Source organism: Ceratotherium simum, chromosome 38 (genome assembly GCF_057802395.1).
Source record: "Ceratotherium simum simum isolate JZ-2026a chromosome 38, ASM5780239v1, whole genome shotgun sequence".
NCBI lineage: Eukaryota > Metazoa > Chordata > Mammalia > Perissodactyla > Rhinocerotidae > Ceratotherium > Ceratotherium simum.
In genome coordinates, this window is record NC_141937.1 from 5,840,810 (window position 1) to 5,856,339 (window position 15,530).

At 40.3% G+C, this 15,530-nt stretch overlaps 1 protein-coding gene across 1 annotated transcript in view; it reads left to right on the forward strand.

The window, feature by feature from the left end:
- The first annotated feature begins 6,213 nt into the window (after positions 1–6,213).
- LOC106803542 (uncharacterized) overlaps positions 6,214–15,530 on the forward strand; it is a 59,269-nt gene continuing 49,952 nt past the window's right edge. Inside the window, exon 1 of the mRNA XM_087424958.1 lies at positions 6,214–6,269. Within this exon, the coding sequence (XP_087281084.1) occupies positions 6,214–6,269 (56 nt within the window). The remainder of the gene's footprint in view (positions 6,270–15,530) is intronic.

Consider the following 15,530-nt stretch of genomic DNA (forward strand, 5'->3'; position numbering starts at 1 on the left):
GGATCTGGTTCCTTCAGGATGAATCTGTGATTAGATTTTTTAACATATTAAACGGATACGGTTTGATTCATAATCTCTGCGTTAGTTTTAAATAACTAATGTCAGTAAACATTTTACAAGCAAGGGAAGTGCCTACTCATGTCTCAGACATTTAATCAAATGCCATCATCTTTTACTAAAATTTAGCTTATAGCCTAACTGTTGCATTTTTCCAGTAATTTCTGTATATTCATGCTTTCTAAACAGAGTTTCTATTGGGACCAGGGAGACAGAAAGAGGACTAACAATTATAGAGTCCCTACAAACTGTCAGGTCTCTCAGTTGTTATCTCATTGAATACACAGCAGCTCTGAGTTAATTATTATCCCCATTTTATAGTGAAGAAGCCAAGACTTGGAGAGTTAACTAAGTGAGGTGACTCTTCTGACACAGCTAGTAAATGCTGGAGACAACACTCAAACCAGAACTTCCAACTCCTGAGTGATTTACAGCACACTGCTGGCCCTTCTGTAGGTTAAATCTGGGTCCCCCAAGAGCTAAGTCTTTTAATGACTAAAATACTGTCATCTTTGAGTCTTTATTTTTTCAATAGTCTAACCAACGGTGATGTTGAATCTTTTCAAACATTATGCTCTTATGTCTAATTGAAATACTGCTGGTGTCATATAGAGAAAAGATTGCTGTGCAGGGTATAAAAAGGCCTTAATTCTATCCTAATGACTGTGCAACACTAAGTAACAGTCTCTCTGAAATTTGCACTAAGTGATCTTGGAAGTCTTTCCAAGTTCTGAAATTCTGTGATTCTGAATAAAATGTTCTCATTTATAACAGCAAATTGACTTTATTTTAATTTAATTTCTGGGCCTAGGAGAACCCTGTGTATAGATGGGTGGTTGTGTAATGGCAATAAGAAATGTATTTAAAAATCTCAGGTGTCCAATTTTGTACTCCTTATTGAAATAAAAAAAATTATACTTAAGGATTTTTGTCTCCCTTAAGCAATACAATACATTTGACTGGAAATCTTACATTTTTATAATTTCCAATGGGTTAAAACCAAATCTTCTTTTTTATTTTATTTGTAACATATTACAACTTAATAAAAAGTGGAGCACTAAAAAAATTGCATCTAGAGCTCCTACTGGAGAAACTTACACTAGGAAAGCAGAAAAATTCCTGGAGGGTAGAATCCAGGCCTGTTCCTCTTTCTGCTCTTTAAATGCTTTACAAGTAGTCTACTTTCAATAATTACTTGTTTGAATGAATGAAAGAAAAAACGAAAGAAACACATAGACATACTTGGGCTCTTGGGAGGGCAAGCAGCTGTGTAAGCTGCTCATAGCTCAGAATACTTACCTGAGTTAATCGTAGCGTCTGAAAAATCCAAAAGGTCTCTTTGCCTTCAGTGACATAGAGAAAACAGAAGGGGAGGGAGGGGCCTCAGGGCCTGTCACCGTGGGAACAGTTTTTTTCAGCATGATTCATTGATTGCTGGGAAGTATTTTGGATATGTCTCAGTCCGCAAGAAACATACCATTTGTGGCGACGGGGTCAGAGCATCCCTAGTCCCCTGAATCGCCAACAAGTTAGAAAATGAGTATCTCTTGTGTTAATAGTAAAGCAGCTTATGTAACAATGAGATTTTTATCAGAATTACTTTATTACCTATTTATATATAAGATGAAAAGCAATTATTCGCAGCACTGATGTTCAACCAGTACACACCAGTACAGCTTTATCAGTTTTTAAATTTTGAACTATTTCACACCAGTCACAGGGCACAGTCACCGCTGTTACTGACACTTCCCAGCCTTCTCGCAGAGCCCCCAGAACCCCCCGATCCAGCAACCTAAGGCATGATGCCTGGCGCCCTGCTCCCACCTGGGCTGGCAGCCACTGGGGTCATTTATTGAGCCCCTGACATACCAATTGCTAAAAACATTTTGAATATTTCCTCTATTTGTGTCAGCTTATTTACAAATTTAGAAAGTTGTTTATTTCATATCTCCACGTCCATTAAACGTGATTTTACTAGTTTATACTAACTGCAACTAAAATGGATAATTTTTTGTCTAAAATATGTATAGGTTCTTTGGGAAAATATCCAAATTTAGAAAGACGATTTATGAAAATCATGTCTACCTGCTTACAATAAAATACCAAAGCCTTCAGTTTTACTTTCTATTTTCCAACAAATAATGTTTTAATAAGCAGGTTGTGACCAGAGCTGGAAAATGATTAATCATCCTCCTTATGGTAAATTTTTTATATATCACACCAAAGAAGTACTTCTGTTCTCTTCTCTCCCCAGTCCTACACAGCCGTTCACGTTTCCTTGCTGAACTGCACAAGTAATTCTGATTATGCCAGCATTTACTATTTCCTGATTATTCAGTCCAAGCCCTTCTGTAGCAATGTGTTACAGTTACATTTTATAGATCTTCTAGGGCCACCAACTTGATTAACTGGCATGAATTATGCGGTGTTTTTCTCAATATCCATTGGTAGTAAGCATCATTTTGTAGATGGAAATAAAACGTAGCATAGTGAAATGAGTAACACTTTTTGTTTAACAGTTCTAAAACGGGTGCCCTATATTTGTAGTGTGAGGCTGGAATTAAGTAGTGGTGGGAAATTGCATGCAGCAACTGTCACCAACGGTGGGATAGGGCTTTCCTCATGCTAGTATCATTTCTCTGTCCAAGTAAAGCTATTAAAGGAGCAGAAAAAGTGTGAGGAGGGAATCAAGAACACTAACATGTTAAATTGTGAAATGAGGAAAGAGAAAAAAGGCTTGGGTTCATGGAGTTCAAAGAAAGTCCTGTAAACTGCCCCATCGGCTGACATGCCAGCGATATCCTGCTCCCCCTCCAGTACCAGCTTCCTCTCCGGCTGCCTGGCTGTGGGTGGGCAGAGGCAGCAGGCCCTTCTATGTGTGAGGTTCCTTAACCTCTGGGGACCAATAGCCAGACTTGGCTTTCTCCTCTCCCTCAGCTGACCAGGTTTCAACATTTCAGCTTATCCGGTGCCTGATTTCGTGAAGACACGCTTTCACTTAATCAAACGGCCCCAACCAGGCCCTGTCACTCTGTGTGGGGCCAGGGAGCAGACACTAAGTGGGGACAGTAGTGGCTGGCTCAGCACTGAGCCTGGTGGGGGAAGGAGGCCTTTCATCTCTAGGCTCAGACAACTGGTGTCTAATAAGTACTTCCATCTGCACTGTGAAAATGTGAAATAATAAGACCTTAGCCCCACTACATAACCACCTGCCAAGCCATAGAAATGCTTTTCTCACAGATATGTAGATGAATTACCTTTAAACCCACACAATGAAACAAAGTCCTAAAACATTCATCCTGAAGAGTTTTCTGGTGCTTGGAGGAGGCAGCTGAGCACAAGGCAGCAGCCAAGGAAGTCTTGGGTTCATATCTTGGCCCTGCCTCTTACCAGAAGCTACGTAAACTACCTATGCCTCTTTCTTCTCACCTGTAAGATAGGATAATGCAACCTAAGAATGTTGTCAGGATTATGGAGTGAATAACATGAAGTGCCTAGCAAAACCCCTGGCACTTAGTAAGCTTTCAGTAAACAGTGTTGTTTTAAAAACTGAAAAGAGTAAGGCCTGGAGATAGCTCATATTTTTCAATGCACATATGTTTTCGAATGTGTATATCTTATTTACGTTGATATTGTATCCACAAAGCTCTAAAGTAGTTAGTCATCAGTTTCCTGCCACTTCCTATTGCACAAACCATTTCCTGTTCCCAGGACTGCTGACACTAGGAAGTAAAAGGATAAATAACTTGATGAAAAGGAGCCTTGATCCCAGGCTGGCTGTGTTGTCAGCAGCAACAACGGTTGATCCAAAGCTGGCCCAGGGCCTCCACGCTCTTCAAGACCCAGTTTTCAGCTGCCAGGCAGTAGAAGCAACTCTATAGCCGTGGGGCAAGTGTGGACAAGGAGAGACTGCCTCCCCCCATTCTGGCCCTGTGAACGACTGAGCTGGAAGATAGCTGAAGGACCTCAGAAGATCACATCCTCTGGAAGGTCCAGGACCGGGGTGGACAGGCACCCGCCCTCCCAGGCTTGCAGGAGCTCCCACGACAACTGCATTGATCCCGTTATTCTGTTGGAAAACTGGCAGTCATGGGCTGACCCAGGGTTTGAAATGTGATGTCCAAGCAACTGTTGGGCTGCATTATGCCGATTCAAGGGCTTCTTCCAGTCCCTGGCAGGGGCAGCTACAGCCAGCACACACAGGTGAGGGAAGGAGTAGGGGTGCCTGCCCCAGCTGCCCGCTCAGCACAACCATGCTCTCTCCATATCTCAACAGACATTTGGTAAGCAAAGCAATGAGCGCCCCCCTTTTTAAATCAGATACCATGGGAAGAAATTGCTCATGTTTTGAGGAAATTAAAATCTCTGAGTGGGGTGGGAGGAGACAAATGTACTACACTCACAAGTGGCTTCTGCAGGTCAGTTTCATGAGATCACATATGAAGCAACAAGCAGACAGTGACAGCTCTAGATCCCCAGGGCCTTCCCTGAGGTGAACTTGATCTCTCCAAGTGAACCCCCAGAAGTCCCAGCTTCAGCAAGACCAGATCACTGAGACCAGGATTTCCATTGCCCCAGGATCTGTCACCATTCCTGGCCCCCATGCCACACATATAGCGTCCAGAAAATTTGCCAGTGGAGCCAAAATTTTCTCTCAGTGGTTTTCAAGGTATCAAAGTGGTTTTCAGAGCATCATTTCAAAATGAAGGCCGAGACACACAATTAAATCAAGGTAGCTGAAAGGGAAAAAGAATCTTCAAATAAACAGTTTTATAATTATGAGTCTGGCTTCACAGTGAATCACATACTCGTTATAATACTAATGTTGAACAAAATTTACATTTGCATCATGTGTTTTCTTGTTACCAAGAGTGCGGCACATTATTGCTAGATCCGGGGGGGAGCGGATTCAGTCTGAACTATCATTGAATCTCTGACATTAGAAGGGCTTGATGAGAATTTTCCACTCAATCTCTCTTTTTACGGAACTGGTTTATTGTAACTTGTATGCAACAATTATGCACTAAGTGAGGGTAATGCTATAGACCATAGCAAAAAACTTAAATCTCCTATTTTCACACCAGATTTTCCCAAGGCAAAATCTTGGTCATATCATTGAGCTGTCCTGTGAGTGACACAAATCTGAGCTCAGGGCTTGGCCCTCCCTCTTGGTGTTTCCCCTCCCCCATGCGGTCTCAAGTTCAAGAACTCTCCTCACTGCCTCTGCCTCCTCCCATTCTCTCTTGGTCAGAAGGTCATTTCCTACCAGCCCAGCAGCCTCTCCACGCAGAGTCCTGGAGGCAATACGGATTACTTTAATCTCAAAACTTGCTGCTGTGATGTGATAGAATTTTTTATTCATAACATAATGTGTGCATATTAGCAGTGTGATGTGTACATCCCATAACCTAGTTCTTAATGTCTATCTTCGAACTTCCTGAATGGGAAACTTTGCTGGCATCTTAATATAGCTTTTTAAAAAATACTGAACATATAAAATTTATCATTGTTGTTTATCCTTTACTTGACACTGTATTCAGTAGTCGAAACTTTGTACAGCAGTCATTAACGACGTCATTCTAGTAAAGGAAGTAAAGGGAAATTGCATGAGGAAGAAAAGAACACAAGAAAAAAATTTCCAAAAGGCAAATATGCTAGGAAATGAGCTTAATAGTTTTATTTTTCAAGTTCTAAACACAAAAATACTACTCCTTGCCTGCTAGCTCAATTTTAGCTCATCTGTGTCTCAACCCCATCGTGTTTATGTGGCTTTAGCCTTCTATATATCTTAAGGTTGGTTCGAGGTGGCTCAAGAGAGCTTTAAGATTCTGTGCTCCTTTTGAAATTGTTTGCAAGATCTGTATTGCTGAAGCAAAGATCCTGGTTTCTGTATAATGTTAAGCATAGAAAACTATTAGAAAGTATTTCAGAAAAGAAAAAATAAAAGGGTCCTTGGACCTGTCATTTATTTTTAATTGGAATTGAATTAAATAAGTGGTTAACTTCACAAAACTAAACAGTGCTGTCATTCACTATCTATTTTCCCTCTTTAAGAGTCAAAAGGAGGCCCTGGATCTGGCGAGAAAATCTTCATGCTAATTAAACCTCACAGTTTGTTTTACCTGGGCCTCATCTGCACAGCTACCAGAAGCTTCCATGGCCCAGCAGTTTCAACCAAATAGTTCAGGAGCCAGTGTTCAGCCTTTGCAATGGTAGGCCTCCAGTGATTTCAGCCGTCAAGTGTCGCTGATCCCCAGATTCCTACAAAGGAGATTTGCAAAGCTTGTAGTCTTTCCTTCCTAATTTAATTTAAGCTGCACTTGTAGTAGAGGTAAGTGCGTACACTCGCTTCCCCCTAATGCTGACATGAGATGCTTGATGACAGAGATCATTCTTGGGTCTCAGAATTCAGTTGTAGAAGTATCCAAAGAACTGTGTCAACGCCCTCAACCCCCTACATCCCAGGCCAGCCGCCATCCCCCAGCCCCTCGACCCCACCTGTTTCCCTTCCTCCTCACCAGCTCCTAGCAATTTGGGCCACTCACTTCTCCTTCCAAGCTCCTCCCACAGTTTCTCCTCCGTGGGCCCACTGCAGGACCCACACGGCTTCCTCAACCCCTCCTCATCCCCGCTGCCTCCAAAATAAACACAAATTAGAAAAATGACAAAGGAGTTTTAGTTATAGAAAGGTCAGAGTTCTTTCTATAGAGTTGTATAAAAGTACAAACATTGGGAAAATTACAAGGTTGCTAAAAATCTTGGAAAAATCCAGCAGGGATTCCTGGAGCCTGACCTCCTATACATTTCAATGGAGATCTGGTCAACCATTGTGAATATTTCCCCAACATTCTTATTAATCTTTTCTGTAGAGGTCCCAGGGGGCACCTTCTCTGTTCCTGGAGAATGCCGCCCTCGTTCCTGGGGGTCCAGGCCCAATCTCTCACCCTTTGACAAAGGAGTTCCTTCTCCTTCCCCTTCAAGGCTTCCCCCTTGGGCTTGAGGCTACTTGTTCTGACCTTCACTTTACCACCATGGTCCGTAATGGAGCATCTCCTGCTTGAGGTCTTGGGGATCCATCCTTACTGCCCCTCCTCCCACACCTGAGACTTCCCTGCTGGCCCATTCTTCAGTGATCTTGCACTTGCTTCCCTGCTCCTCCTGGACATCTTCATGGCTCTGGCATAGAACAGGATGTAGGTCTCTGTCATTGAATTAAAGCTGGCCCAGTGAGATGATATGATGATGAAAAGCTCTGGCTCCGCTGTAACTGTGGGCAGACAGGTTGATCTCAGCAATCCTCAGGTTTCTCGGCTACAAAATGGGGATACTAATAATACCCACATTATAGTGTTACTGTGAGGATGAGATGAGGCAATGATTATAAAACCCTTAGCATATGCCTGGCGTGTAGCAATTGGTCAATAAATATTGGCTATTATTATAATTACTATTAACACTCAGTTACCACTTTTAAATGGCCTGCTCTGTCATGCACGATGTGAGGCACTGGGGATACAAAGTGAGTAATGGGCTCTGCCTTCAAGAAATTTGCAGCAAGGCGGGCTGGCCTGGTGGCGTAGTGGTTAAGTTCGCGTGCTCCACTTTGGTGGCCCAGGGTTCACCAGTTCCAATCCTGGGCGCGGACCAACGCACCACTTATCAAGCCATGCTGTGGTGGCGTCCCATATAAAATAGAGGAAGATAGGCACGAATGTTAGCCCAGGGCCAGTCTTCCTCAGCAAAAAGAGGAGGATTGGTATCGGATGTTGGCTCAGGGCTAGTCTTCCTCACCAAAAAAAAAAAAAGAAAAGAAAAGAAAAGAAATTTGCAGCATGCTAAAGGGAACAAGTAAACCAAAAATTACAAAGCAGTGGGCTGGCTTTCAAAGGGATTCTGCTTGAAGTCCTTCAGGAATGTTGAATAAGGAGCAACTAACTCCACCTGAGGACAAGAACAGGGGAAGGGTGTGCAGATCACGGTGGAAAGGCATTCCTGCTTGGGAAGATAATGTGTACAGGCAGTGGGGAAGGCTGGTCCTGCCCTTACATGAACATGGCTGGTTCAACAATTGCCTGGATTTAATTAACGGATCCCAACTCTCCAGTGACCTGGTAGACTCAGGAAGAAAAAGCCTTTTCTGGAGCCTGTGTCTGTGGACACCCATTTGTCAGCCTCAAGCTAGGCCTCCAGATGAGCCTCCATCTGAAATGCTGTGCTTAACCTGAGGAATAGATTAATAATCCGACTTCCACTGATTGTGTTTCCCATGTGCCCAGCACGACCTAGGCCTTTTCAAACATCGTCTCAGTTCGTCTCCCCAACCCTGTGTGGTCAACCTGTCTTATGACAAATCCTGGCTCCAACAATTTCTGGTTTCACAACGTTGGGCAAGTTAAGTAACCTCTCTATGCCTCTGTTTCTTCATCTTCCAATGAGGATACTCATCCCACCTCACAGGTTGATGAGAGGACTATGTGAATTGATATATGCAAAGCCCTTCAAACAGCCCCTGGCACATAGTAAGAACTCAATAACTGCTATTATTATGCCACCACAAGTGCTTCTAGTTTTGGACCCATTGGCAGAATAGTAGAGACTGATGAGGCAAAGATTGATAGCAGTTCACCAAAATGTATTTCCTCTTCTTCTGGGGCAGACAGCTAATCTACATTTCCCACCTCTCCTGAAATTAGGTGTGGCCATGTGACTGAGTTCTAGTTGATAGAATATGAGCTGAAGTAATGTGTACCCCTTCCAGGGCTGATCCATAAAAGCCTCCCAATGTCCTCCAGCATTGTCTGTCCCACTGGGCCCAGCTAGAATGGAGACTTGTTGAAGATGACTGCCTGGAGAAAGGCCATTTTGCAGACCTCTTCACCTGCACAGTTCTGTTACCTACATAGGAAACTCACTTTTATTGTATTTGAACTAGTATGTGTGTGGCTAGCAGCCCAGCCCACCCTTACCAATACAACTCATGTACACTGAGCTCAATGAAGGGTCAATTTTGTAGTGAACTGTGAGAGCTATAGTTCTCTACCCAGCGTGTTTCCCCTTCCTCCTCCTTCTTTCCATGAAGACCTTCTCTTGTTTTGTGGGAAATCTAGTGTGATTTTAGTCTGGCTTAACACCTCCACCACCATCAGCAGGCATGCACACAGGACTCCACACCCTTTCAGGATACCCACCTGACCTAAGGCAGACTAATCAATTATTGCCATCACTCCCCTGAAACTTCAGGAAAACAGGGATCTCTTTTTTTTAGTGGGATTGCTGGCGTCAGAGGAGGAAGATATTTTAGGGATATAGTGGCCATGGTGGTAATTACCACATGGGAAGAGTTTGCCAAAGAAAGAAGCCAACATGGAGGAGAGCAGACCCAATATGGAAGAACATTTCCTTACGACATTCAACTCCTGCATTCATTAACGTCTGATTCATATTTCCCAATTGCCTTGGTCAGTGAACCTCCTTTTTGGTTAAGGTAATTAGAGCAGGTTTCCCCATTATCTGGATCTGCACATTCCCAGTTTACCAGCTCTGCCCCTTCCCAGAGTTCCCTTGGGCCTCTGGCTCTGCACACACTCTCCCCTCCCCCAACACCTGCCCTGAAAGCCATCTTGATAATCCTACCTTCACATTATATAAAATATTAAAATTCCTTAAATAATCAGTGGCAGTAAGATGCATGACTTCCACTGAAGAAAGAAGAGTATTAGTCACTCACAGGTGGTCTCAACTGATAATACTCATTCTTAGGGAGGGATATGCTACAAAACAAGCTGTATATGCTGTATGTGGTACAAAAACAAGATCCTATTAAAACAAACTCAATAGGACTGCCCGCATTTTATTTTTAACTGTACTGAACTTTTATTAAAGATTTCTTAAAGTGAGTGGTGAATTTGGGGGTTGGGAAATTTTTGCAAATTTCCTCTAGAATATATTGCCTTATAATGGAATTTGAGCAATAATACTTCAATATGTTTTTCATTTAAAGCAATATAGTTGCAACCCCAGAGATTTGCAAAATGGGAAATAACAATATGAGTTAATTTTTATACTTAATTATATAGGTTATCCTCCCTGCCTTCACTTCAGTCTCTTAGTCAAGTACAGTGTATCTCCCAATATTTGGTGGAATAGTTCTGTAAAATATGTAATCCACTTGTGCCGTCTCAAATAATATCAGGTATTACAAGGCTTTTCTCTTTGAATTTTATTTTGAAATTCTTACTTGGGTAAACCAATTCCTTATAAAAATGGAGAATTTTCAAATGCTGCTAAACTTTTCAGTCTCATTTCCTTTCCTTCTGGTGAAAATCAGACTGGCCATATGATACCCAGGTATTCATTTCCAGTCTTTGAGTTCATTAGCTCTCACTTAGGAGCAAAGACTTTTCTGGCTTTATCTCATTTCTTTATCTTTACCCTCCATTACTCTCCCTTGCTCCGAACACCGAACCCCTCTAAAATCAAGTGCCGAGAGTTGTGACTCCATGGAGAGTCTCTAGGAATGGAGTTTTTTCAGATCTTCTTCATGCTGGGGGAGGGGAGAGTCAGGAGTTATTGTTTAATGTGTACAGAACTTCTGTTTGGGATGATGAAAAAATTCTGGAAACATAATGGTGACGGTTACACAACATTGTGACTGTAGTTAACGCCACTGAACTGTACACTTAAAAATGGTTAAAATGATCAGTTTTATGTATATTTTGCCACAATAAAAAAAAATCTTGGTACCTTTCTTGTATATTTGTACACATCACTACATATAGATGCATCATCCATATGGATAGCAGCAACTAAGAAGAATGAAGTCAGTCAAATATGAAGTGTAAAGCAATTTCATTCCTTATAAAACTACAAGATAGAACAAAGCATCCACATCCGTTGCCAGCTGTCTTTGGAAAACTGCTCTGTTTGCTCATGCGCAGAAAAAAGCCAAGCCCGAGACGGTATTGACAAGAACAAGATGAATGACCCCCTGGAGACCATAGGGTTTGTATTCGAGTGCCCATCACCTTTTCATCCTTTTGTCCCCCTGCTCGATTCACATGCAGATTAACCCAGACCAACTCGTCTCTAAATAAGGTTTTTCACTCTAGTTTGGAAGGTAGAAGGAGCATCTAAATATTTATGAGGCTTTTTCTCCCGGGTTTATGATGCGCTCTTGTTGGATGTTGAGGAATTAACGTTAATGAATGCGTGCCTGCACACACCGACACAGAAACCAGGCAAAAGGAAAAAAAACACACACACACAGCGCTTTGTCGGTGCTCACCTAACAGTTCCCATGAAAAGGAAGAAAAGAGAGAGGGGGAGGAAGAGAAATTTCAAATCTGTTGCCAGGAGAGAAATAAATTGTACAGCTCAACACAAAAGCAAGAACAAAGTTTCATCTTTGCTTTCTGGAGTTGCAAATGTAACTGTTGTTTCAAGTCAGTACAACTATGAAATAAAACATGCTGATTGTAAAATGAGAACTGGCTGGCCTGGCTCTTCCCAGTGGTGAAGAAAATTAGGGACAGGGTTTCAATATTGGAAATAAATCGTTTATTAGAAAACAGAACTAACCAACATTTCCTTTTAAGCAATCCCTTTATACATGTTCCTTCAATATAGATTATTTGGGTATGAATCTGTAAAAGGATGTCAGGATTTTTATTGTACTGCCAGTATATAGTGTTTTTTTTTTCTCTGTCTTTTCAGGGCCTCGTAGACACTGTTTTCATTAGGCTAGCTAAATCCACTTTAAAGTGAATTCACCCTAAATGTGTTTGCATGAAATTATATCTAGTTATGGCTTAGACTGTAAATCATCTTTAATTATAGGTAATCTTTATGATATTTTAATAGATAGAATAATATATTAGCACACTGGAACTGAAATGCAGACATATTAATGGCCTTAATATCACACAGCCAGAAACAGTCATCTTTCCAACCTTTAATCATCTTCCCTTCCCTTCTGTTCTCCAGTGAACACAGAATGCCAGAGTAGTCGGTCAAGTCCCTGCTCAGAAAGGGTGAGGTGGCTCTGTAATTATCTTTAATATTTGTGCATCAGGATATTAGGTTTAAAAGTGTACTTTTTTTTCTTTTTTAAAAAATATTACCCCTCCATTGGTATTTATTTTCATTTGTTTGTCGTAATATACAAAAAGATTAAGGTTGTATTTGTTATTTTCGAAAATTCTTGCTGGATTCAAGAAATCACTTAGCCTAGCTCTCGTCACCTATCTTCATAGGGTGCCAAAAAGGCTGAGAAATCCTACCTCAGACCCCACACGGCCCAAACTGCTGCTCTAGCTGAAGGGAGGGAAAGCAGAAAGGAAGCCTCCAACTTACCTGTCAACACGTAGAAGGTTTCCCTACACATTTTGTGACAAACTGAAAATTAGTTGTTGATTGTTAATATTTTTTTGTTTCTTTCCCATTAGAGTAAAATACAGAACATGCTCTCCTACTTTCCACCCCAAAAAGTAAATAAATCTGGTTCCTTGATTCTTTCTTATTTGAAGTCCAAATAATAATTGACTCTAGTCTATTTATGTAACTATCATTATAATCTAAGCATTACATATTCTTAGCTTACAGCCAGGGTGTGTTTAAATCAGTTTCATCAATGAAAACTAAGATAAAATGTGCAAACAAATTGTTAACAGTCTTTCATCTGACAGACGGACAAGGAATTGTATTAGCCCAGCATTATTTCACAGTGGTTTATTACTTACTTGTCTGAATGAATAGGCACTTGGCTATTTCTAAGTTTAAAGAAAACTGTATCTAGGTTTTAAAGAAATATTTAGTGAAAGATTCACAAAATTGTTCCAAATTCTCCCTAAAAAAAAAAAGCATTGCTTGGAAGGTATTTCAGAAGGGCATTTTGTAGAAAACTTGGGAAATCAGTGTAAGTATTCAGTAAATGTTTTTAAATGAATGTTGGATGGCTTTGATCAAAAAAATTAAATATACACATAAGTTTAGTCATCAATGTATGCATAAATAAATAAATATACGTAAACAGAAGTATTATCCCTATTGATGGTATGTTACTCAAGCCCATTTTTTGTCCCATACTTCAAGCTGCTGGAGGCTGTGCTCTCCCTCTAAGTATGCCTAGTGTGAAGGAGCCACCTCACACCCATCACCATGTCTAGGCTGAGACTGGCAGCTTACACTTTGACTGTGACAGGAAGCAGTAGGACTGGTCTTTTATATAGGTCACAATAGAAGGCCATGATCTACATGGAGTAAGATGGTCTCCAAGAAAGATTTCCCTTGACTGAAAATACATTGTTCCTCACCAGTGTACTTTACTTCTTAGAACTCCTATTAGTTATAAGCCTCTAAAAAACATGTATGTTTTCTGGGATGATGTCATCAGTAGTTAAGCTCTGACTGAAATTAGTGTATTGGATTAACCTTAGCAGAGAGAGAAAAAAAAATACTGTATTTTAAAACACAAAATACTCAAAGGGAGGAAAAGATCAGAGCTTTGCAACAGTGTCCTGCAGAGGAACACACTAGAATGTGCTAGAACAAGGTTCCCTGAGAAGCTAAGATACATGTTTGCGGTGGCGGGGGGAAACTAGCACATAAAGGAGATGTCTATGAGGGTAGAGGAAGCTGAAGACGAACTTTGCACAGTGAAAACTTTGTGCAGGAAAGTAAACTATTTTTTTACCTCTAAAATTGGAAACTATATCTTAATGATATAATAGACTGTAAACTAAGCAAGGAAGAAGACATTCCCATACACTAATGACAATACTAGAAGTTGATAAAAGATTTCTGCAAGACAGTTTGATGACATATATCAAAAGATTTATAATTTTGTATGGCTTTGGGCTACATTTTACTTCTCGGAATTTATTTTGTATAAATAATCATAGATGGGCAAAGATACAGCAATATTATCATTTGTAATCAGGAGGATTTAGAAGAAAGAACTGTTATTTTACTATTATTTATTTAATTTAATTTTATTATTTTTGCTTAGCTATATTTTCTATGATAAGCATGAGTTAATTATGTAATAAGAAATCAGCAATAAAATTTGTTAAGATAAAAAGTTTGTCTGTGGTCATTGAGCTCCTTTGATGTCCATTGATTGAGGGCCTTTCCTAGGAACTTCATCGAAACTACTCCAATGTCACAGATATGCTCGAGTCCAAGGAAGTGTGGAAAACCTATGTGCAGATACTCTTAAGATAGAGCCTTTCCTGACATCAAAACAAAACATGCAAAATGCCAGTGAAATGGTTATGTTTTGAGAACTGTAGACAAAATTTGTTTTATTTAATTCAAATGTATATATATATCTCTGAAAAGTTTATAATTTCTTATTTGCTTTTTGAAATACAACAAAATACACACAAAAGATAGGCAACACTTAACATTTCCACTCTCCAAAACTTGCGGATCTCCTCTTAGATAAACCTCTGTTTTTTCTAGTGCAACTTCATTACCATGAGGTTTCATGCAAATAGAAAAGCATTGCAGAACATCATCTTTTCTCAAACCAGAACTGATCTGAATTTGTATGAAAACAGCAAGGAATAAATGGAACTATCTATATGAAGTCTTAACTCAGAACTGAAATATTAAAAACGACAGTTTTGCATTCCGTCTCATTTTTCACAAGGGTTTATCTCATCATATGATTTTTGTTTCTCAAACATTTTCAAATACTTGATCCTTGAAACTTTCACCCAACTCATTGCAAAGTTTAAAAATACTGCCGATTTCAGAATGTTTACTCCTAGTTTTCAAACATGATATGAACTGGCAGACCAGCCCCCAGCTGTTTTCATGGAATCACTGGGAGTGGCTGCTGTTACACATCGTGAAATTTTTCCAACCTAAAACTGTTATTGCTCTACACTGAGACACATGTGTCACAGCTGAGCCCAAATCCAAATTGAATTTAAAAGTTTTCTGGCTAAATGCCAAATTCAAACTTTCCCTGACCTGCCTTCCCCTGTTCTCTGACAGTGTGTTCATGTCCCTATTCGTTTGAAAATAGCTGGTTTGTAAACAGCTGGTTTACTGTCCAAGAAGTATTCACACAATCAAATAATCATGTTATTTTGTCCATATAGACAACAACCAGTCAACTGGTGAAAAAAAAGCAAACACTTTCTTTTTAATATTCAAGTTGCCTTAATTGCATGGTTTGTTTATATTGGTTAGTCATTGAGTTATCTACATAGTTGAATCTTCAATCTGAATTTTCATAATCTAAGCAAGAACTCCTATTGGGTAATGTTTTAGGTTATGATCATATTACTGTAATCAATATTTAAGCATATGGTTCAATGCAGCTAATATTGAGTCACAAATGCTTCAGGCGGGAAACCTCCAGAGTTTGTCTTGGCCAGTGGCTATCAAAGAGCCCCAGGCTTCTGTGTTTCCTTCCCTGACTCCTCCAATGACAGCAATTCCACCGTTGACTCTTTTGTATGTTA